We start from the raw sequence: 23392 nt of genomic DNA on the forward strand, positions 1-23392 counted from the left end.
AAAAAAAAATTGCAAAAGTATTAGTAGTAGAACAGTGAAATTTATGTGGAACCCTCACCTGTTAGTGAACTAATACCTAGTATGTTGTTCTAGCTCTTCTTTCACACTTTGACATGCTTTGGGACTGATTCTATTCATTTTCAGCAGAGCCCAGGACCAAGGCTATCCTACATCTATATTTCGTGCATCTCATTGCTTTGAAAATCCATGGGGAAAAAATCATCAGGGAGATATGAACTAACTGGCAACTGAGCCTTATTCTCCCACTCGGTAGAGGACATGTACGGACAAGGAAGGGGGGGAAGGGGAATTAAAAGTGGGAAAATTATCAGAGTCCAAGCAGAGTGCATGGACGACCTTGACTCTGCTAGGTTTTGCCTGTTGGAACCTACGTTTATATTCATGTATTGGAATGCTTCAAAAATCCACACAAAAAATTCGACTGGAGAAATTTACTAACTGACAACTAAACTTCATTCTCCACCCAGCAGGGGAAATATAGGTACGGTGGGTGGTTGGGTGGGGGTGATCAAGGCGGAAAATCGATTAGCGTTCAAGCTGAGTGCATAAATGACCTTGTCTCTGAAATTTTGCCTGTTTGAACCTGATCAGTGCAACATATCAAGGCCTTACACATCACGTGATGACATAGTGTATGTGTTATTGAGTGCTACAAATTTTTTGAAATTAGTCAACAGACCAGTGTGAAGCCTCGGACAATACAGAACCTTGTCAAGAAGTACATTGAGGGAGGGGGAGAAAGATAGGTGCCAACACACAAGTAAGGTGTGGGAGACAAGTCCTGGTAACCTCTGGGAACCTCAACTTAGTGTAGAGGTTGAAGCAAGTTTGACCATTAGTGTCAGGCAGCTTAGGGAGGAAAATCCTGATCTCTGCCATCTGGTACTTGAGCGGGATGCCTAGGTGTAAGAAAATATCTTCAAAAAAGAAGCTGGGTTTAACTGAAACCCAGATAAAGAAAAGGGTTTCTGATGTTAAGTTCATATAGAATGGGGTTTATATGAGGGGCAAAGAATGTTGCTTACTGGCAATCAGTGTCACGTGAGTGATGGCAACCCTTCTAAAGTATGGCAAGGGAAAAATTCCAATCCCTTGATTAAAGGGTTGATTCGTAAAAATGGATAGAATTGGCCCCAAAGTGTATCAAATTGCATAAGAAGAATCATGAAGGACATTCCAAGTATTGGTGCATTAACAAGTGAGTGCTCCATAAAAGAAATTCGTTGTTCTAGCACTAATGCTTCTTTTATCAATTTTTTTCTTGGTTCAGTGTTGGGCCTGCAATTGCACCCATGGTGCACAGTCAAATTGCTGGGACTGTACAAATCTTTGAAATATAATAGACTACTCAAGTTGTAGTCAAATATATGAAGTAATATAGGGCTTTTGGCTTAGTTAAATGGCATTATAAACTGCTTGTATTGATGTGTACTTTTATAGATTTCATATTTAGAAGTCAAATGCTACTATGAATACCCACTGCAAGCTATGTTAGTTTCTTGAAAAGAGGTTTTCGAAGAACTGTTCAAAATTCATTTGCTTAGACAACAGAATTTGTGGACTACTGAAATCAGCTGCATTGACATTGATGTAAAAGATGTCTGCATTTTTATTCCGTATTTATTATCTCATATGTCCATGTGTCTATAATTTTCATGAGGGTAAAGTTTTTTGTTATATTGTGGATTATTTCGTTGTATGGTAGGGCCACATATATACGCAGACACTCCTCTACTTATGAACGAGTTACGTTCTGAATGGCTGTTCGTATCTTGATTTGTTCATAAGTTCAACTTGATATATACAGTCAATACATATAGTACTATTTATGTATTTTCATACTAAAACACAATACTAGTAATGTACTGTATTTTATAGAGTGTTTTGTTAATACGAATGATATTTAAACCTAAATACATTAAGCAAATTGTGATAATGATACAATAAAGTACAGTTTTAATTTACAATCATGGTTGTTACAGTAGTATCTCTGAAAGTTCGTAAGTAGAGGAGCATCAGTACTTTTATTATATAAAAGGTTGGATTCCCTTTTCTCCATTTACAGTAGTTACTTGATTAACCAATGATTTCTCTCTCTCAGGATGACACTTTAGAACTGGTGCTTAATAGTGTTGTTATGGTACTGTCGGCCCAGCGCAACCTCTTAGAATATTTACCTCAACTTGGTCACATTCCACGAATAGTGTCACATCTTTCGTCTAAATGCCTTCCTGTAGCTAGAGCAGCTGCTTTAACGACACACCAGTTTACATTTAATCAGGTTGGTCGTCTGTGGCTTTTAAATTTTTGTTTATTCTTTGGTGACATTTATGACGTTTTAACTACTGGCGGTTAAAACACCTAGTGTCAGAATTTATATCCAGAAATAATTTGCTTGACAACACCTAGTAGCATTGAACAATACAATGGACCCCTGCCTATTCATGGTTCTGGATTCGCGGCTTTACCCATTTTGCGGATTTTTCTGTGGAACATACATCCACATTATTTGCGGAAAATTCACCTGTTCATGGAATTTTTCATAGAGAAATATTCACTAATTACTGGATTTTCATATCATTTTCGTGACTGAATGCATTTTTTATGATAAAATTATTAAAATAGTCAGTTACAAGAGTTTTTAGCATTTTTAGAGAGGGTCTTTGGTGTTAGAGCTACAGTATTAAAATATGGCAGTTATAAGCATTTTAAGAGCGGGGGATGTCTTTGGTGTTTGAACTATTAAAATAGGACAGCTATAAGCATTTTTAGAGGGGGCTTTGGTGTTTGAACTATTAAAACATGGCAGTTATAAGCATTTTTAGAAAGGGTCATTGGTATTTGAACTATTAAAAAAAGCAGTATAAGCATTTTTAGAGGGGTGTCAAGTATTCATGGATTTTAGCGATTCACGGGGGTTTTATGGCCCCTATCCCCACGAATCCTGGGGGTCCATTGTGTTCATGATATTTTGCCATTTGTTTCATGTTTAGAAGCACCCTCTATTTTGGTTTATGTTATCTTACCAGCTTAATGGATGCTTCAGAAGTGTGACTTTGATCTGTAACGAAATCTGGTAAGTAACGCAAACCCCATAGTTCAGCCTGTGCTGTGCCATTCAGGATGTCTCAGTTAACAGCCGTTCCACATGATTTGTAACAAAAACTAAATTGTACTACACACTTGTCAGTGAATTCAAGAAAAGATTTATTTGCAAAATTTGTCATAGACAGACCCCGGTTTATGGCACAGGTTACATTCCCAGCGGCGCACTGTAACCCGAAAAACGCTGTAAATTGGAACTTGACAATAATAATAGGAATGAATGCAACAGCACCATAAGCTCTGTAAAACCAGGTTACGGCATCGTAAAACCACTTACAACACCATAAAATCAGGTTAACGGCGTTCTGAGCCAAGCGCCATAAAGCCAGAACGCCGTAACCCGGGGACTGCCTGTATCTAAAAATGTTGCCTAGTAAGATGCCAGCTTAATGTAGCTAAATACAGAAGTCTGTTACTTTGAGGGCTTTCGTACATTTTATGTCCAACCAGCCACCCGCCTCTTATTGCAGCTGCAAGGATGTTTTTCACTCCTGCAGCAATAGTTTCCTCATAGACATTAAAGGTAGCCTCAGTTCACATGATCCTAATTCTTAGATATAAGATACAGATGCCAGATTCATATCTTGAGGTGATTAGTATGTTGGTAAGACTTGAATTTTTGGCGTAGGACTGCATTCTTTGGGACTGGCCCAGGTGGTAATTTTGGCAGCTATAGCACTTAGATAAGACAGAACAGATTGTGGAACACCTAGCAAGGCAATTTTGATTATCATATCCATGGCATAGGACTGAGTTGTCTTGTGAATTTGTATGTTTGTAATGGTGATGTTACATGGAAAAATTATTAAATTGATTGAATAAATGAGAGGTAGATTAGAATTTTAAAGGTAAGTAAATTTGATCATTCTTGTAATGTCACTGATGAAGATTTAAGGAGGGTAACTGGAAAGTTGAAGGGCACCTTTAGTTGATTGGATTACTTTTGAGGATGTAAAGTACTTTGATGATGGCCAAATTGAGTCATTGACCAGAGTATGTAAGATGTGAATGGGGAAAATGTTCACCAGGATTGGGTGAGAACCAGTTTTGTTTAGATAAAGTGAAGAACTTGCATATGTTTTTTTAAAGGCATTGGGATCTAGAGCTTTGCATTACCCAAGATCAAATTTTGAACATTAAAAACTTAAGAAGATGATAGAGGGTATTGTAAGAATTACAGAAGCACTATGTATTAATTAGTGCATTTTTTGTATGTTTTAATGATTCCAGAATTTGCAGTTCATGTGTTCAGTGATTGATTTCTCAAAGAGTATGATCATCTTAAATATGTTTTGCCGAGATGTTTGTTTGATTATTGAACTTATATATTCTTATTTGCTTCTGTTTTAGGTATGCAGTAATATATTGGAAGGAACTGAAGTAATATCAGGCCTTGTATCAGCAATGAGATTACGTCCAGATGTAGTTGGGGTGTCCTGTGAGGCGCTGCATAATCTGTTTTCGGAAGGTGGAGTCTCTGGGCCAGCTCTTGTTGAACAAGGGCTTCGTGCTAATGTAATCCCTTTTCTACTGTCCTTATTGGATGCAAAACTACAAGTCCCTAATCCATCATCCACCAAAGCTCAGATTGTTGCTTGTTTGAAGAGTATGGCATCGTCCCCACAGCATTCTGACGAGGTATAGAATTCAGTTCGTTATCAATGTCTCCAGATTTTTTTTAATGTAAAATGACAAATTTTGATGTTTCTGTCTCATAATTCTGACTCTGAATTAACCTCCTTTTGTGTTTTAGGAACTCTTAAATTAACCTCCTTTTGCTTTCAAGGTTGTGGAGCTACTCGAAAAGTCAACCGTGTGGGCACAGTATCGTGATCAAAAGCACGATCTGTTTTTGGACACCTCTCCTGCTCTACACTGCTTGACAGGAACAGTTCCAGGGGTTTCTGGTTACCTAACTCAGGGGTCAACGCGCGTCATGCCCTCTGTACCGCCAGCCGTCAGCGATACGAGACATCAGCCAGAGTTGCCGTAAAGCGATGTTAACTCTAGTTGCGTATAGGTTTAACAGGATTCAGTTCAAGTGATCTCGACAGTGAAAAGCAACAAATTGTACTGAAAATCTCTCACTTTTTAGTTAACAACTTACTACCCGTGTGTGTGTGCTTGCTTATTTTGGAAAAATCTCATTCAGCAAAAGACTGGCGCACCCATTTCTAGACAGTTTGTTAGATAAAACTGGAATTTTTTTTCCCAGTGGAGAATAGCAGACAAAACATTTTCATTTACTGTACACTCACCATTGTATCCCCTTCCTTGTTTAGGTGACGTTTTCTCTTACGTGACTTGGATAAGTATTGCACCAACTGTAGTTTCACTGATGCGGTAGATGTTTGTCATCATTTATTGTTACACCTGCACGAAGGTCTTCAGTGTACAGTCAAAGGAGATCGTCAGGTTGGCCAGTCAACCCATTTTTCCATTCCAGTGCTTACATTAAATTTGAGAGTTGAAATGCTAAGTTTCTAAAAGTACATTCAAGAAGAACTTTGCTCAATGAGCAGCTGCACTAATGCTCAAGTTCAATTATGTAGAATACTAGAAAAAAAATCCTGGTGGATTGAAGTTATTATTTGTTTACTGCAAGCTTAAAATTTGTCGGGCAGTTGTGTAAACTAGAACTAGCATTTGAGATGAGATTGAATATTGATCGTATTTCGTACGAAGGCTGAAGCAAACATTTTATTTTTACGTCTTGATTTCAGTTTTGCTTTGCAAAAGGTAATGTCGGCACTTTTCAGTCCTTTTGTCCTCGTGCATACAGTGAAGTAACCCACAAAACATTATTTATTATTTAGAAATATCGAAAGAAAATATGGTCCAGGTTACTATGCAAAGAAGGATGAGATACATTGAATATATGAGATGAATAGAGATCTCTTTAATGCAGTGCTTGCCAAATCTTTGGGAAGATAAGCATTTGTACTGATTTCCAGAGTCAAGAATGGATCTCTGGTGCATGAAACGCCACCATCTTGAAACTGTATTGTGTACCATGCATTTAGCCATTATGTTTTTGGCTACAAATGTTCTTGATTTGCAGGTTTATTTTCGTTAAATGTAATTATTTTGGTCAAATGAAGTTATCTTATCTTTTATCTTTTTTGTATTTTTTTGTATTTTTAGCTTGAAGCGACTCAGTATGGGAAGAGAACCGTGTGAGTATCTTGACTTGGTTTACACGATGTAATTTAAAAAATAGAAGTATTTTTATTCCTTTGAATATTACATATGTGAGTTGATTGTAAAAAAGAAACCAAGAAACTTTGTTCATGATCTGTATTTGTAAATATAAAATTAACTATTTGTAAGGATCTCAAATTTTCTTTATGACTATGTATCATCAAATTAATACAAAGTACAATACAGTACTCTTGCTGACCAATTTTGCATGTTTAGCTTTCTGTTATAATGTTCTTTATTGTAAACTTAGTGTCTGTCACTTGAAGCATTTTATTACTGATTGCCAAACAACTTTTGCATAGTCAGGTTCATCTACTGTTCACAGTAAATAGCAGAATTTCTTATTTAAACATGAAGTCATTGTGAAAGATGAGTCGGTTATTATTTTATACATGAATTTATAGTAAAGTTTTCTTAAGCTGCGTCCACACGATCGAACTTTGTTCGATGTGACGTCAGAAGCAGAGAAACAGCGGGCAAAGTCTGCCTGTTCTGACTTTGCCTGCTGTACTGTTTCTCCGCTTCTGATGTCATACCAAACAAAGTTTGATTGTGTGGATGCAGCCTAATTCTCTTCACCTGTTCTCCACAGATCTGACACATTATCATGTATTGGGCGCCTCACTTGTAGGTATAATACTACGTACTCCATTTTAAAGGTGATTCTTAGAAGAGATTAATCATTTCTGAAGGGTATTTATTTTAAATCAGAAATGTCCTAATAAAGATATACAAAATAATATACCATGTAATTCAGACAACAATAAGTACCTCTTTACCCTTGGATTTTCATCTTCGGTACAGTTGATAAATCTAACCTCACTCTTTGTATCATCTGGAGTAACTGTGGGATAGTATCCTTTCTTTTTCATAAGATTCCTTGAACGAGGTTTTTTTTATTGGTCCATCCTCCCCATTCTTTTAACAGTATTTCAACTTCTCTGCTGGTGCTGGGCTGTTTTGCCCCCCTATTTTGTAAGCAAATCTTACCCCCTGGTATGATAAGTACCCTGTCATGCTTACGAGTACAGTTATAGGGAAAACATTTTCATTGAAAGTTTGCTACATGCATTCCTATCTTCTGGTTGCTGCTTTTCATTTTGGGTTCTTCCGTACTGTTTGGCTCTTTTCATTGGGTCGTTTCTCGACTTGACGTTTTAGTTGGGTAGCCTATCTGTTTTCCTCTAGTCTCAGATCCTTTGAGAATTTTTATGGTGGTTCAGTATGGTTAGTCACACAAAACTTGATTCCTGTTCTGTTAACATTGTCAGTCTGTTTTGACTGAGATCACTGATCCTTGTTGGTGAGCTGATGGGAAGATTTTCAATCTCGAAGCCTCTCCAAAATTAGTTGCTTTTGTTACAGGAGGTTACACCAGGCAAGTTCTTGTCTCGGATCGACATTTTACATCAGCCTCAATACTTATAACATCATCTCCCCACTCCATCAGCTGGAATGAACCTACTTATTATTTCTAGGCCCTTACAGCTTTAACTTGCATGTATAGATGCCTAGGAAAACACTACATGCTCACTAAGAGAAACTCTTTTTTGGGGTTCCCTAGTCTAGTTGCTTAAGAACTCTTTTTACCCCCAGCGCTCACATGGGTGATCACGCAGTGGACATATTTGCCTACGAGTTCTTGTCCCTATGGTGGCTGAGTGTCGTGGCTTTGCATAAAGAGACTCCATTAACACTGAGTAATCACAGCCGTGTCATCTCTCAGTGTCTCCAAATCTGTATCTTTGGGCTTAGCATCCTGAAATGGTATTTTTGCACGTGGTAATAGTCCCCCATTGCACCTCAGATTTTGAGCAAGTTCTTCCTTTGCATGATGATTTTCTTCGGTTAAATTGGTATAACAGCTTCACTAGAGCTCATATCTCAGTAGGCAATATATGCATGTGTTAACTTTCTAAGTTGCTTCCTCCATATGTTCATTCCTGGACGTAAGTCAGACTTATCGCAACGCCAAAGATGACAACTGGTTTTTTTTGTTTGGATAAAATGGTACATGATTTTGTCTGTTATAAGTGGTGTTTCTGTGTCAAGTACTTATTTTTTAGAATGGATTGACATCTAACACAAAAATCCTATTTTAAAAAAAGTTTAATTTTAGCTACATATTGTGAGAAACAGTATCTTAAGTGTGTGGCAATTACGTAACAGGAAAGTTAATGCACCTACTTCATTCTCAGAACTTTTTGTTATTTAAATATGGTATTTTTGCAAGTAGCCAAGTTTTGGCAATATAAACATATAATAATTTAGTTGTGTTTTATTAGGAATAAAAATATAGAGTAGGATATAAGAGCTCTTAAGTACAAGGTAAAGATGACTTCATCACGTTACGTAAAGTGGGTAAAAAGCTGTGAATGATTATGGAGTTGTATACCACATAACATGAATAGTAATGTAATAAAGCATTATTCATTTTTTTAGTTTGACAACAATGTCTGTGCCCCTTTTACTGTTGTATTATTGGTAGACCCGAGTACACTTTTTGGCTTTTGTGATGCAATTTCTTTTGTTCATTCAAGATATTCTATTTTTATTGTGGCCTCTTTTGAAGAATCCAGTACTACTGATTTGCCCCGGGCTTTTGACAGTGAGACATTAATGATAATTATTCCGTCATATTAGTGTTTGATTGGATGTGAATGAGACAGCCAAGATCTGTTGAAACAAATTACAAGCAGACCTGTGATGTAGGGAACAATGGTTGTAGGATAAATGTATATAATGTAATCAATTTTTATAACGAAGTGTATTATATTAATAAAGTTGTTGCAGTATATACAGTATATATTGTGTTGTTCCTGATACACTTATAAGAGAAAGGATTGCTGCAAGCGTTGTTGACGGCTCTAACGGCTCTTACAGCGCTGTAACTTCATGCAGCATCAAGTTAAATCATCAACAACAGCGAAAAACCAACTTACGGCTTGGGGCTGAAACTGATCTCCGGCCGTGACCCGGTGACGCACTATATTTATCATCCCCCAGTCATCTAGCTCCTTGTGTGTAACAGGTCAAATATAGCAGATTTTAAAGGTAATTGATATTTTTCGTAACGTACAAATATGAAGTTCCTTACGTAGGGGTTTGGTTTACCAGTGCGAGCTGGAACGGTCATTCGAACTTGCAGAGAAAGTAGTAAACTACTGACAGGCTTGGGGAAGCCTTCCCACCTATTGATCTGCACTCCACTTTTTCTTCTGGCCCAGGTATCAAAGTGAGGGGTGGCTGAGGTGGGCTGCTAAAGTCAAGAACTTCAGGTTTGTATGTTAGGAAAAACAAATCACTTTAAAATTTGCTATTTGTTTCTGCACAAATACAAACCTTTGTTAATTTACATGGGAAATGTCCACTAAATCTGAACCAACTCTCTCTCTCTCTCTCTCTCTCTCTCTCTCTCTCTCTCTCTCTCTCTCTCTCTCTCTCTCTCTCTCTCTCTCTCTCTCTCTCTCTCTGCAAGCAAATGACCATCTTCTAGTGGAAGGTTTTCTCTCACTCTAGCTGAGTGAGAATTACAAAGGGGTTTTCTCAGACAATAAATAGGGATGAAAGAAGTCTTTCAAAGAAGTCTTTCAAAGCGTTTCGAAAAGATGCTCATTTGCATATATATAGAGAGAGTTGGTGTGAGTGGAGAAGGGGAGGGAGGAATAAAAGAAAGAGGAGGAGGAGGAGAAGCAAAGAGGGAGGGAGGGAGCTCAAAGAGAGAAGGAAAAAGAGTGAAAGAGAGAGCGCAAGCTCAGTGAGGGACGCATAACGAAACGCCATTGAAGAGGAACCAAACTACTGAAGGCAAGAAGAAGAAGAAGAACGCTTAATCTTTGGCTAAAAAAAGTATAGAATGTTTATGCCTTTATTTTTTTAACCTGTGAAGCTTATTAGTCATTAATTGACAATAAAATTTATATTACTGCTATTTATCGTCAATATTTCTAACTCGAAAGCCAGAAAGTGGTCTCACATCAAAATGGGTGGTAGCTTTCTAACGTTTTCGAGCGGCTTTAGCTTGTTTGCGCGCTTGTAAGTTTAAATACCTTCAATTTCTGGATGTTTATTAGTTAATCTTAACAAATGATTAGCAAAATAGATCGCAATTTCTTCATTATCTTCGTATTTTCTTTTGATTTTCTCTACCTTTGTACGAAAACTAGTAGAACGCTAACATAGGGGGGCCATCTTTCTAAAGCTATGGATTATTGTAGCGTGATGGGGCGCGCGTACTGTCAAATAAATTTTATTATTATAATTATAATTAATTTTATTATTAAGTATTCATTACAATTTATTAAGCTAGAAGTCTTAATTATCTTGTGATTTCCCTTTTTATTTTCCATACTTACCAAAAGTGTTCTCCCCGCGTCTTCTCACGTTGCCTAGCAACCATGTTCCCACTGTCAGTGTCATGTCATTCTTTGTTTTGATCTTGTTGTGTGAAGGCGTAATTAACTGTGCTTACCGTTATTTCGTTGCGAACGTGAGATACAGCGACAGTTAAATGACTATAAACATGGCAGGATTAAATAAATACGCAGAAAATGGTATTGAAATGCCGGTTTTAAGCAATATGGGTACCAAAAGCGCCAAGTTTGAAGAGATGAGGAAGCCATGCCCAGTCTGCCATGTAGCCGGCTCTACCTCCGGCATATTTAAGCGTAAAACCGGCGTTAAATACCATTATAAAGAGACTCGATGGTATAATTTGATTCTAATTACACCGGTATTTATCTCGTAACGCCAGTGGTATGTAATTAACGCCCAGGTGCCATTTTAATGTTATTAGGTTTTTGGGTTCGCGGTTACGGACAAATGGCGGATGTCTACATTTAAATATATAATTGGCTTTAATTGATGAGTTGAGTGACTTAGTGGTATATTTAGGACTCAACTCAAGGTAATTCTAAGTACTAGCACCACGCCTGTTTTTACCTTGGAAACTGGTTTTTTGTACACTTTTAGGGCTCCTGATACTGGCGGTGAGTTTTATCGTCGGCCAACTGTTATTTGCCCCCGAACTCTACTCAACAGTAAAGGGGGACTGGGAATTCGGGGTTTTGGGTGGGGGTGAACACAGAAATGGACATGTTTACGTTGGGGAGACGCCCTCTGGAGGGGAAAAATGAGAGGGAGCCATTTGCCAACTGCGGACAGCCGGCTTAGAATTAACTTGGTGTCTTTAAACTCTTTGTGCCCTTCATTTCCTAGCCATTTTTGCATGAAAAACCCAGAATGGTTTTCATGCCAAAATGGCTGGCTGGAGTCTTATTGGCAACTTATAAAATTTTTTGAAATACCTTAAGGTTTAATAAGATAAGTTTTGCCATTTTAACTAACAATTGGCTGTTAAAGTCTTCATTAGAAAAAAATTCTAGGTTATTAGACAAGGTTGTAGGCTATTTAGCCTAGTGTCAGAAGTTAACATAATGGGCTAGTTTCATTGGGCATTATTATGGTTATTGAAAATGCTAAGGTAAATGTGTTTTTTGTATAGAAGGATACAGCATTAATGATTGCTTTAGCTCAGAGCTAAATAGGAAAATAGTGATTCAGTTTTGGTCACAATATAACTAACTACAGTGAGTGGTTTTCATTTCCTCAGAGGAATTGTGAAGCATAATTTCCCTGCAGTTTCAAAGTTTCTTTTAGTGACCATAAGTCAGTCGACCAGTCCTTGCAGTTTAAGACTTACTTAAATAGTAATATTTGTATCCAGCCTTCGTGATAGGACTGGAGTCAGCCATTGAAATTGGCAAGGTTATGAATAATTTTGAACTTTTTTATTATGTGGGTTGATAATCTTGAAATAAATTCGTTAACCCATCGATAAATAATGAGTAGGTATGTTTTTTTTTTACCTTATTTATGGCAGTTTTAATTCCATTAGAAATTAAATCTCTTCAATGTTACCTTTTTTAACAATGACCTTTAGAATGCCTTATAAACTCGTTATTTTTATCATTTTCCGTTTTCATTCAGTCCCATCGTAGCGCTGAATTACCCTATGGGCCCCAGTGCTTGGCTTTACGCCTAAATCACGTATTCCTATTCCAATAACTAAAATGCTAGTATAAGTGCAAAATTATGTACTTTATTTAGTAAAAATGCAGGCAGAAGTTTATTTACATTAAAGGCTATGGTTTTTTGTTTTTCATGTACAGTAGTTTGTATATACAAGTATGGAACTCAAGAAGAAAATAGTTAGGTTTATTAGGTTTACTGTACAGTACTGAAGCCTGCTGTGCTTTCCAGAAGTGTCATATTTAACAGTACACACTTGATACAGCAACATTCAGTAACACATCAACTCAATAAACTTCTATACTAGTCAGCTACATTATCATTATTTTTTACTATGCCACCATCTTAGATATGGTGCATATTTAAACAAGTCTCTTAAATTGAAAAAAAGTGTAACATACAGGTTAGTTAGGTCAGGAACAATATGGTATTGCTGTTAAGTGTAAGGTATCTAGAAAATGTTCAAGTGCAGGTTAGAGTATAGGGTCAGTGTCACTTATCAGAAAGCCTGGCTCCCAGAGTGACTGTTGATGCAAGGTGCTACTGTAGATTAACTGTGTACATTGCTCAGCTGCACTTAACATCTGCACATTTGGTTATCTCATAGACAGTTGGGCAATAGGATGTTGATTAGCACTTGGAGGCACATATTTTGAGAAGTAGCACTGTACAAGGGCTGTTATATCAAGTTCTAAGCATTAAAATTGTTGTTAGTTCTTTATGAATGTTGCTGTCTAGTTGGCTGAGACTAATTGCTGAAAAATAATGTCTTGTGTTCTGCTTATCGTATCTGGGGAAATAATGTATATTAGTGTAGCTCAGTTATGTTTTAATGACACTTCTTCCTGAGTTTATCCTCCTTTCTAAGTTAGAACTACGATGTCATTGTTTTTCGTAGTCATGTAAAAACTGGAAGCTTAAATATTTTAGACAGTACGCTGAGCAAATTTGGCTCCTCCACAAATAGCAGCAAGAGTACATTTTGTATTCATAGAGCTTAAAACTCAGTTGAGTTTTCGACAAGGTCCAGTTAGCCTTTAACTAGATAACAGTTTTAGGCACAGTGGTGTTTCAAGATGTTCCTGAAAGGTGAGATGATCTTAGGGTCAATTAGTTCACTGTGTAGACTTGCTGCATTATTTGTCAAGATTCTAGCCTGCAGATACTATTCTAGCTGTAATCCATCTGCTACTATGCAGTGGGGTAGAGGCATCACTGCTCCTTACTCAATGCACTGTAGGCATTACTTTAGGTTCTTTGCAGCACCCCTTCAACCCCTAGCTGGAACCCCTATCATTAATTGGTGCTACTTGGCTTATCTTCACGTCATCCCAAGGAGCTTCCACCATGTTTGGCACTAGCACCTCAAAAAGGTGAAAGTATATTCTAGCCATAAACAGTGTAGATCACTTACCAGAGTAGGTTCATGACGCATAGATAACAGGCCAAAGTAGCACCCATATTCTCCTTTTCCATCTTAATTTTCCACACTGTTTCATAGTGCAGCCGCAAAGTTTTCCGTCTGTTATGCCTTTAAAACCTTTTTACTCTTTCCTTTTTATCGTGGAGTGACTTTAAATGCTTAAATTTTATATTCCTTATTCCATTCCATAATCCATCTGCTAGGGTGTGGATTTCATTCAACTAACACTATACTAATAATACATCTTGTTTTTCAGGTTTCTGGGCGTCATATTTGGACAAAGCAGCTGAAAGCTCAAATTTTATACAACAATGTCATTATGCAGCGTTATTGCTAAATGGTAAGAGATATATCTTTTTTTTTTCCACTTAATTTTAGCTAAATAAACATATAGTTTACATCAAGCATTACAGAAAATATAAATGGTTAAAACCAATATCATTAATTCTTATTCACTAGTAAAGTTCTTAGTAAAATCGAAGGCTTTATGTAGATAATGAACCCTGATTGTATGCAAGAGTCCCCCAAGCTTTCATGGATGAAGCTAAAACCATTTATTTAATTTTGAGTATTTCAGACAAATGGTTTCCTGTCAAAAGAGTGTAGAGCTGAATATTTGATTCATCCAAATTTGTGTTGAATTTATGATGTATGGGTCTTAATTATTCATTAGGAAGGCATTAATATTGCAACCTGTTTTGTACATTTAATAAGAATCCAATTTGTTTCAAAGTCAACACAGCTAACTATCATAGTAACAAGTTTTTGCATAGGATAGGACAGTACAGTAATTGTATTAAGGACAAAATTGATTAAACCTTCCAATAAATGTGACATTATCTGGTAAGTATAACTAGAATGTGGAATAATTTGCCTAGTGGAGTTGTGGAATCTCCTGGTCTCCGAACGATTGAGGAGAATATTCATTCCTGCTCTCTGTTGATGTCTCTTGAATTCAGGTGTATGGTTTGATTTTCTGTTCTCTCATTTCTGCAGGCTGATTTCCCTTTATTATAAGCTGTGATTCTGTGCATAAGGGTTTTCAGTTGAAGATTTAAAGAAAGGAAGGTAGCTGCCATGTTATAAATGTCTCACATTTTATACTACAGTGTTGGAGTTCAGGTAGGACAAATATCTTGATCAGCTCATTAATGGAAGGGTTAGGCTATATCATTGCATATTTATGTTATACGCTGTTCATAGAGAATTTACCTTTGCAGGCTTCTATTGCAAAGCTTTGTGGGCAAAATGGGAAAACATCACCGAAGAGAGGTACTGTACGCTGGTGGTTTGCGAAGTAGGCAGAAGGCTAATGAAAAAATTATCAGGAGAAGACATTCACTAAAGTTATGACTGCTGGAAAAGTAATGAAAACATAAAGATATGCCAGGGAACATCTCGACTCTGTCCTCATAATTGCATACAAAGTAAGTGAAAACTCCCTATGTGATACCGTCTTCACTCAGGACCTGTATTATTTGTAAAATTAATTTTCAAAGGATTGACTAGATTTCTTAGAGATTTTAAAGATAAAGGTATAGGGCCTCAAATTGCTGGTACTAGGACCTAATAGGAATTTATTTCAGGTGTTTGAGTTTAAGCAGTTGGAGATCACACTCGTTAATTCATGTTCCTTGGTTGTTAAAAAGTTGTCATTTTTTATAGTGTTCTTCAGGAATTCAGAAAATTTCCATCACTGCAGCCATTTGAATCTTGTCTTAAATTATTGGCTGTACAGCAAAAAATACTGTGGTTCTTGATTTTCATTAAATAGTCACTTCTGAGTTCAGAGGTCTGGTTAAACAAATCATTATAACTAACTAACTAACTAATCTCCTGAAATATATCTGATATACCGCTCATAGTATACATGCAAATCAGTCATTTTCCTTTTCTGGAAGTTTAGTAACAATCTTTGATAGAATGTTCTAAATGAAGTTAATATATTTTGATTTTGGCCAGTTTGCCATAATAGCCATTCATTATGTTAGAAAAATGACCACAAGGAGAACTTTTTGTTGTTCACTTTATGAATAGAGTAATAAATGATTCGTTTTCATCATTAAATCCAGAAGTTCTCTCTGATTTAATTTTATCCAGATTTTGGAAAATTTTTAAACTCTTAACAAGGTTATAGCCAGTCCCAGGTACTTCATTTTAATATTTGCTTTTCTCTTAAAGAGGTTGGTTTCAGATGGTGTACCTTTTCCTAATCTCAGCAAGTCTTGATGGAATAATAATAATAATAATAATAATTTATTTGCGTTATAAAGCTTCTGTTAGTTTGTAGTAAAATTTACGATGAAGACCAAACTTTTTAAATGTAAAACAGTTGCTGTTGTCAAGATTGAAAGGAATTATGGAAAGATATCTTTTGTAAAGTCCTACAGACCCCATCTGTCCCCCTTTTTGTAACAGAAACCTGTGTATGGGATACTTTAGGCTAGGTTGTAACTAATTGTATCCCTACTTTGTAATCACGTAACCAAAAGGCCTTGATTCTCCATGATTTAATTAACTTCTCCTTCTTCATTTCAGCGTGCAACTTCAGGAATGGAATGCATGACATCTTTTGAAGAAAACAACCCAGAGAAGTTTTGGCAATGGTTCTGCAAATGAAGCAGTTTGACTAACATAGAATGTGTATCCTTGAAGAAAAGTTCGATTTGGGCAGGATAGAGATTGCCATTCAGTTGGAGCCAGAGCTATAGATTGAGAGGTATGTTTTCACAGAAACTTTGATGCAGTTTAAACTTTTGGACCTTGGCCTAGGACAGAATGAAGATAGTGAGATAACAGTGAAATTGGAAGCTCATATTTCACATTATCTTGTGTAACTCCTTTTAAATAAGCATGATATTCTTTCGAAGCTTGAATTTGGTCATTGGGTCCTATTGGCTTGTTCCATATGAAAAAGGATCTGTCTTCTGAATTATAATTATATCAGTGGCAAAAGTCTTAGTATATATTAAGTTCATTTAATTTTGATGAAATAACTTTATTTACAATAATTAAATAGCTAGGGAAGTACCTCTTTTTGGTATACATAACTTAGAGAAAAGGTCTTGGTACAGCATTTTGAAATTTCGAAGTTCTATAAAAGAAAACCAGTTTAATTTTCTAGTATTTTCCTGTAATTATGAGTCAGTTCTAATGTATTGTGTAAAATGGTTTGGTTTCCGATAAGCAGCTTAACAGATTCGCTTAATAAGAATGGTAAATGGCTCTTTTTCTTAGAAAAGTTGAGCATACTGGGAAAGTACCTTGAGCATTGAAGACGCATGGAGATCGATAGGACAGTGTTGGTGGTAGGAAATTTTGCCAGATTATGTGAAAATGTTGAAATGCTTTTATAAATGTTGCAGCTATGCCAAAGTAGCAATAATAGTAATGATAATAATTAAGCTACAGAACTATTTATTGTATTTTGCTGATTGAAACTTGGCCTTATTTTTTCAAGAGTGATTTTTGCATTGTAATCTAATTTAAATTACTTTTAACATTTACTGATTTTCATCCAGATACCTTAACAAAAGTTTACAGACAGTCACTGTTCAGTCTGTGACCCTGTTAGTAACAGGGACTTAGGTATTGGATGCTTCGGACCTGGTTATAACTATCTGAGATCTTAATACCTCTCAAGTTTAATATCTCCCTGTCACCTCATGTCATTAATGTCTTCCTCATCTCTTCAGGAAACCGTCTACAACCTGTGAGCATGAACCAGACAAGTCAGACACCATTTTCATACTTGGAATTTACAAGAAAGTAGAGTTTGAGCTACAAGTTGCAACTACATTTTTATAGATCGCATTTTTCTAATGTGCTCAAATGTATTATTTTTTGAAGGGTCATTTAAAAATATTGACATTTGTTAATGGTAGAGATGAAGTTGAAATAATGGTCCCATTAACAGAAATGTTGGAGAGAGAGAGAGAGAGATGGACTTAAACACGTAGGTTATAATCTTATCTCCTTTCGCTACTAAAGCTTGGGACAAGTTTCATGCAGCTATGTTTCAGAGTACACAGTCTACCTATAATTCTCATCAGCTCATTAACAGATATACAGTCGACCCTCCCGTGAGTAGCTAAAATCTGCAAATACTTAAAACTCCCCTAAAAATGCTGATAACTGCCTATTTTGATCATTCAAAACACCAAAAAAAAACCATAATGCTTATACCTGAATATTTTAATCGTTTTATCACAAAAAATGCATATAGTCATGAAAATGATTTGAAAACTTGATATTTTGATATTTTTTCCTCAAAGTACCTTTGTGGTTTCTAAAATCTCACTCTGTTGGTTAAAGGGTAGTTTGTATGTGTGGTTTGGCTAAGTTCCCAAGCAAGAAATTCAGTATTTAGTAACAAATTTGATAGTTTGAGATTTATATTAAGTGATTAAATATTAATGTGGTGTTTAGAAGTGTCATTTAATATTATCTGTGCATTTAGCTGTTGTGAATGAATAATATTTGAGGGAGAAAGAGAAGCCAATGTCTTGTGAGTTACCAAGGATATCACATTCGTTTTTGCATCTTTTTGTACAGTAACACTGAACTTCTGACGGGCTGGACTTGAAACTGTCATGACCTAATGTCTTTGAGTAACCAGCTTTTATTTGTCCCCCCCCCTTTTTTTTGGGGGGAACTGTTTTGACATTGCATGGTATAGTATTTGTTCTAGCTTTCTGTACAATAACGCTTGAACTTCTGACGGACTGGACCTGAATGTTTTGACATTACATGATATATTTGTCCCAGTTTTGTGTACAATAACACTTAAACCTCAAGACAGGCTGGACTTGAATCTGTTTTGACATCACCTGGCATTTTTGTCGCAGTTTTTTTTGTAAGAGCTGGTTTCATTTAGAGAAATTGCCCCACAAATATAAGATTGGCATCTCTTACTATCATCCTACCAGTCTGTTGATTTTTTTGTTTTAAAGCACAAACCTCTCTCTTAATTGTGGCCTATGCCCCCTAATGAAATGGTGCTAACTGAGAAAGGAGTCATTGTAGAAAGACATTTGTATCATCTTAAGTTGCTTGATGTTGTGAGATGCAAATGTGCAAATAAGGGCCGTCATATTTTCATTTCATATTTGGTTAAAATTGGTACAGTGGTGGTATTCTTAATGAGACAAAGTATGGTAATGGCAAACAGTAATTGTTGTTCTCATACAGTTGCTTGAGTAATCTGTTTACTGTACCATAGTTTTTTTTTTTTTTAATCCCTTTTGCTATTTTCATTTTACTTTTTCTTTGAGTCAAGTGGTCTGGGTAAACTTTATATATTGAAAATAATTCTCATGCTTTCTTTGGTGGTGGTTTTCAGATCCCATTGAAAATATAAAGTCTATTTATTGTCAAAGTTACATTTTACTTTCATTTTCATTTAGACCCCCACACACAGTTTGCATGTGCTGTAAGTGATAGTAATCACCTTTCTATCCACAAACAACTTGCTTTTTGTGGGTTTTATTCTTGGTATTACATTGAAATATCAGTCTCTTGTTTTCCTTCTAGATAAATACATTTTAACCAAGGCACTAAGTCATTTAATGTCAGTTTTCCATCTTTTTCTTATATGTTTTGCCATTAGGTGCAGATGTATATATATGTAAGGTAGTATAAACCTTGTTTTTTCCTTGGCATTTCTACATGATGACTTATCAAGTTGTCACAGTTGAAAGTTGATCAAAAAGTTGCCGTGAAGATACAGGTCTTCCCAGGGCACTAATTTTTGTTTGTTGACAATTTTTTCCCTCTTTCACAAGACTCTGGGTTTTGAAGTATTCCTTACAGAGTCCTTAGATGATAGAACTTGAGGCTCTTTTTGCTGTAGGCCCCTGGGCCCCAAGATGTGTCACTTTGTTTTTTTTGCTCTGTGCCTGATCAATTTTGTCTTTTCGTAACTGGCTAGTCTTAGTTTTTTCTACTCTGCTTTGCCCCATTTGACATTGTTGAGGAACAAGCCTTGAACTTCTGGCTTTATCTTTTTCATTTCAATGAAGAATAAAACTATCTTTTTGTACTTCGTTGAAGAGTTGAGACTTAAGAGACTTCCTCTCTTTTTTACTTCATTGAAGAGTAAAAGTCATCATTTTTACTTCGTTGAACAAAACTTGAATTTTGGCTTTACTGAAGAAGTCGAATCTACAAATATAGTCTTTGATAAAGAAAAAAAATGAAGTTTTACTTCATTGAACAATAAAACTCTTGGGTTATTCTGAGTGCCCAGAACTGTAAGCTTTTCAGGCAAAAATTAGCAACAGGTGTGTTATATTTTTTTGGTGTTCTGTTTGACCTTTTGTTCTCATGTTTCCCTGATCTGTGCTAGATCAGGCCATTGGGTTCCCTGTCTCTGCCTTTTTAAAACCCACAAATCTATAAAGCTTCAAACTGAACTTGTAGAAGTTTCAGTAAAAATAATTTGTATTCAAATCCTCTAGAATTGCTATTTGGTGCATAGGTTTTTTTATTTCAAAAAAAAAAATTTTGGTAATTGATAAACTCCACTTGATAGCTTCTTTGTTTTGTGAAGAATCTGTGAAAAGCCAAAACATGCACAAATACCCTTATTTGGTTTGTAAATATTGAGAAGAAATTGCTCATAACTTTTAAAATACCATTTTTATGAAGAATCTCGCTTAACAGTACTTGCTGGAAAGTATATTGATGTACATGAAAGCCACATCAGTCTCTCTCTCTTTCAACAAGCCTACCAAAATGCGTGAATAACATCTTTGAGCCTAAGGTATTCAGAAAATCTCTCAAGTTTGTCAAGTCATGTAAACTTAACTGTCCACTTTCCATCAAAATGTCGCTGTTTTGTTGACAAATTTAAATTCTAATTCTCCCAGTTATATAGAATCTTGACAAAGAATTCATTTGATGCTACAATTCAGTTGTTCAATTTTTGGGCATTCAGATTCAAAATGGTTTCAGTATATAAGAGTGTAAAGTGTTCAGGTCATTAGTGTAGTAGAGCCATTTAAGAAAACCATGGGTAAAGTGCTTTATAAGTAGAAGTAGACATTAGAATTGTGGAACAAAAATGCCCATAGAGACTTATTTTACATCAAACGTTGTTAAGAGCGATTTCTGCTCAGGTCATTGACAATTTCAGTGAAGCCTAAGGTTGTGAGGAACTTCTATAGAAGAGACTACAGTACAAAGGCTCTTGTTTTTGACCAAAAATTTAGACTAAAATGGTGTTGTTTAGAAGAGTAATTTTGCTGGAATTTTTTTTTAGACAAGCAGTTTTGCTAAGATAATTTTAAGATGTTTGACTTTGCTGAGTTTATTCATTTAATGGGTTATTCTCTATAAAAAAAATGTAATTTTTTTTTTTTTTTTGAGTAATTTAGTTTTCTTTGTTGCAATAAAATTGTCAAATTGCCCAGTTTCCAAATAATTTTACAGCTTTTTTGTATTAAATTTGTCAAATTTTTCAGTAGCCAAGTAATTTTGCAATTGTTTTTTGCATCAAAATTGTCAAATTTTTCAGTTTCCAAAGAATTAAGTTTCAGGATTATTATAGTATACAGTAATACTCAGTTTCAAGACACACACTCTTTTTGTGGATCGGTTAGTTCACTATGAAGACAAAGGGTGTCTTGGAACTGTGAATTATACCATCTTATGTCTAAATTACAGTTTGAAAATGAATTACAGTTTGAAAATGAGCTTACAGCATCAAATTTTGTAATTTGTGAGAAGACATTTCCTGTATGAACATCTTGCAGCTTGTAACGGTAATGTAGACTGTATTTTCTATGCTGTAATTATGTATTACGATGTTACTGTATGCTGTAATCATGCAGATTGATGATTTTTCACATAAGCTGTAATCATGTATTATATGAAATGAAAATATATTTTTCAACAAAAAAAAAAAAATAAAACTTAACACATTCTTTTATTTCCCATCAAGTTAAAAACATACGTATAAAAATATTACAAAATAAAAATTTTTAAAAATTTTTTTACCAATACATTAGTGTCCCCCCCAAAATAGGGGCTGGCCTCATAAAACTTATTATGCTGGCAAAAATTACCCTTTTATTCAGCCCTGTAGACCAGAGGACCTATATATAAGTCCCAAAAAGTCCCAGAAAAAATTTAAGTGGGTTAAAGTGTTCGTTTTCTCCAAAGTGGAAAGTTTAATTATGAAAGTACTTGACAACTGTTTGGTCACTGGAAGCTTTCTGTCACCTTGAAACTTTCCAGTTGGTTCAACTTTGAGTGAAATAGGTCTACTGGAAAGTCTTATGAAGCTGTAGAGATTTATTACTTGAGACAGCGTTACTTACATTTTGCTGCCCTACTTGTAAAGTCATTATAAGCTTATTACTTTAGCTGAAATTCTCAAAGGTGTTCAAACCACAGAACCAGAAATAGTCTTGGACACGGACTCGAGAAAATTTGTGTCATACTTGTAGCTTGACCAGAAGTCACTTTTCTTTCCCAAGTCTTACTTAACTAACTTAGGAGCAAATCTGCCTCGTAAGAGACTGCTTGAAGCAACAAATGGAATGAAGACTCTGAACTCATTTCAGTGACCCAAGACCACTTTTGGCCATTTAGTTTCGTAATCCCTCTGAAGAACAGTAAAAATGCTTCCTACTTAACATGACATCTAAAAGCAAGTCTACTTTACAAGAAAAGTATGTTTAGAACAAGACTATACTAGAATCAAGTAAAAATACCACCAAACCAAAAGGTTTCCTCTTTATGTTTTTACAGAATGTCAAAAAATCTAGTTTTGTTATATAACCCAAATTCTATAATGTTATGCACAGGCCTAGACTGCAAGTCCAGTTTATGAAGATAGAATATTTAGAAAGCTTTAGAATTAACCATAGGTCTTTCACACTTCCTTGAGAGTGACAATTTGGATAAACGGTAACGTTCGAACTACAGTGATACAAAATTCACCAAAGTAAGAACGTAGGAATATTTCAAATACAGCCTTCAGCAAACATTTCCCTGTGTTTATAATTAAACATTTTGATTAAAAAGGAAAGCATTTCAGTACTTTTAAAGTATATCTTTTTAATTTGACCTGAATATGAACGACTTTTAAGTGTATGCTCAATCAGACGTGAACGAAGTGATATGTATTAAATTCATGTGATTTACATAGTAGTTAACCTTTGGCCTATTTAATATCATGACATCAGCAGGAACATGTGAAAGCCACCTATTACAGTAAAATACTAAGTCTACATCTAGGCTATGACATTTTTTGTGAATATCTTCACCTATTTAATGCAAGTTATTAAAATTAACATACGTAGGCCTATCTTACATTATCTTTGCTGTGAAATATCTTCAAGTCTAATTACACAAATTACGACCAACATTTGAAGCAGAGGCTTGTGAATGTGGTCATCTATTCCAGGGAAATGTTCAAAATGACAAAGGAAATGAAAATTTCAATTAAAAAAGTACTTTGAACGTGAATGAAATATCATTAATAATCAGACACTTTTCAGTTCATTTAAATGTCTCAAGTCACCATTGTAGGCAGGAGTCCTGTTTCAAGCTCATTTTATTATACCAGGTTACCAAAAGCTCTCTAGAAAGCAGTTAAGACCAAAC

At 35.6% G+C, this 23392-nt stretch overlaps 1 protein-coding gene and 1 long non-coding RNA gene across 3 annotated transcripts in view; both read left to right on the top strand.

Moving 5' to 3' along the window:
* Window positions 1–9124, top strand: part of Rme-8 (receptor mediated endocytosis 8) — a 113074-nt gene extending 103950 nt beyond the window's left edge. For both annotated transcript variants that reach the window (XM_067133196.1, XM_067133197.1), the window contains 3 exons: window positions 2123–2302; window positions 4477–4764; window positions 4913–9124. In XM_067133196.1, the coding sequence (XP_066989297.1) occupies window positions 2123–2302; window positions 4477–4764; window positions 4913–5119 (675 nt within the window). In that variant the 3' untranslated portion in view covers window positions 5120–9124. The remainder of the gene's footprint in view (window positions 1–2122; window positions 2303–4476; window positions 4765–4912) is intronic.
* A 1614-nt stretch (window positions 9125–10738) lies between these two features.
* LOC136855837 (uncharacterized) lies at window positions 10739–21693 on the top strand. Its single transcript, XR_010858144.1, has 5 exons — window positions 10739–11082; window positions 14037–14120; window positions 15001–15207; window positions 16319–16499; window positions 17476–21693. It is a non-coding gene; the product is annotated as an uncharacterized lncRNA (long non-coding RNA).
* Window positions 21694–23392: the final 1699 nt, after the last annotated feature.

Source organism: Macrobrachium rosenbergii, chromosome 33, assembly GCF_040412425.1.
Source record: "Macrobrachium rosenbergii isolate ZJJX-2024 chromosome 33, ASM4041242v1, whole genome shotgun sequence".
In the NCBI taxonomy this organism is placed as follows: Eukaryota; Metazoa; Arthropoda; class Malacostraca; order Decapoda; family Palaemonidae; genus Macrobrachium; species Macrobrachium rosenbergii.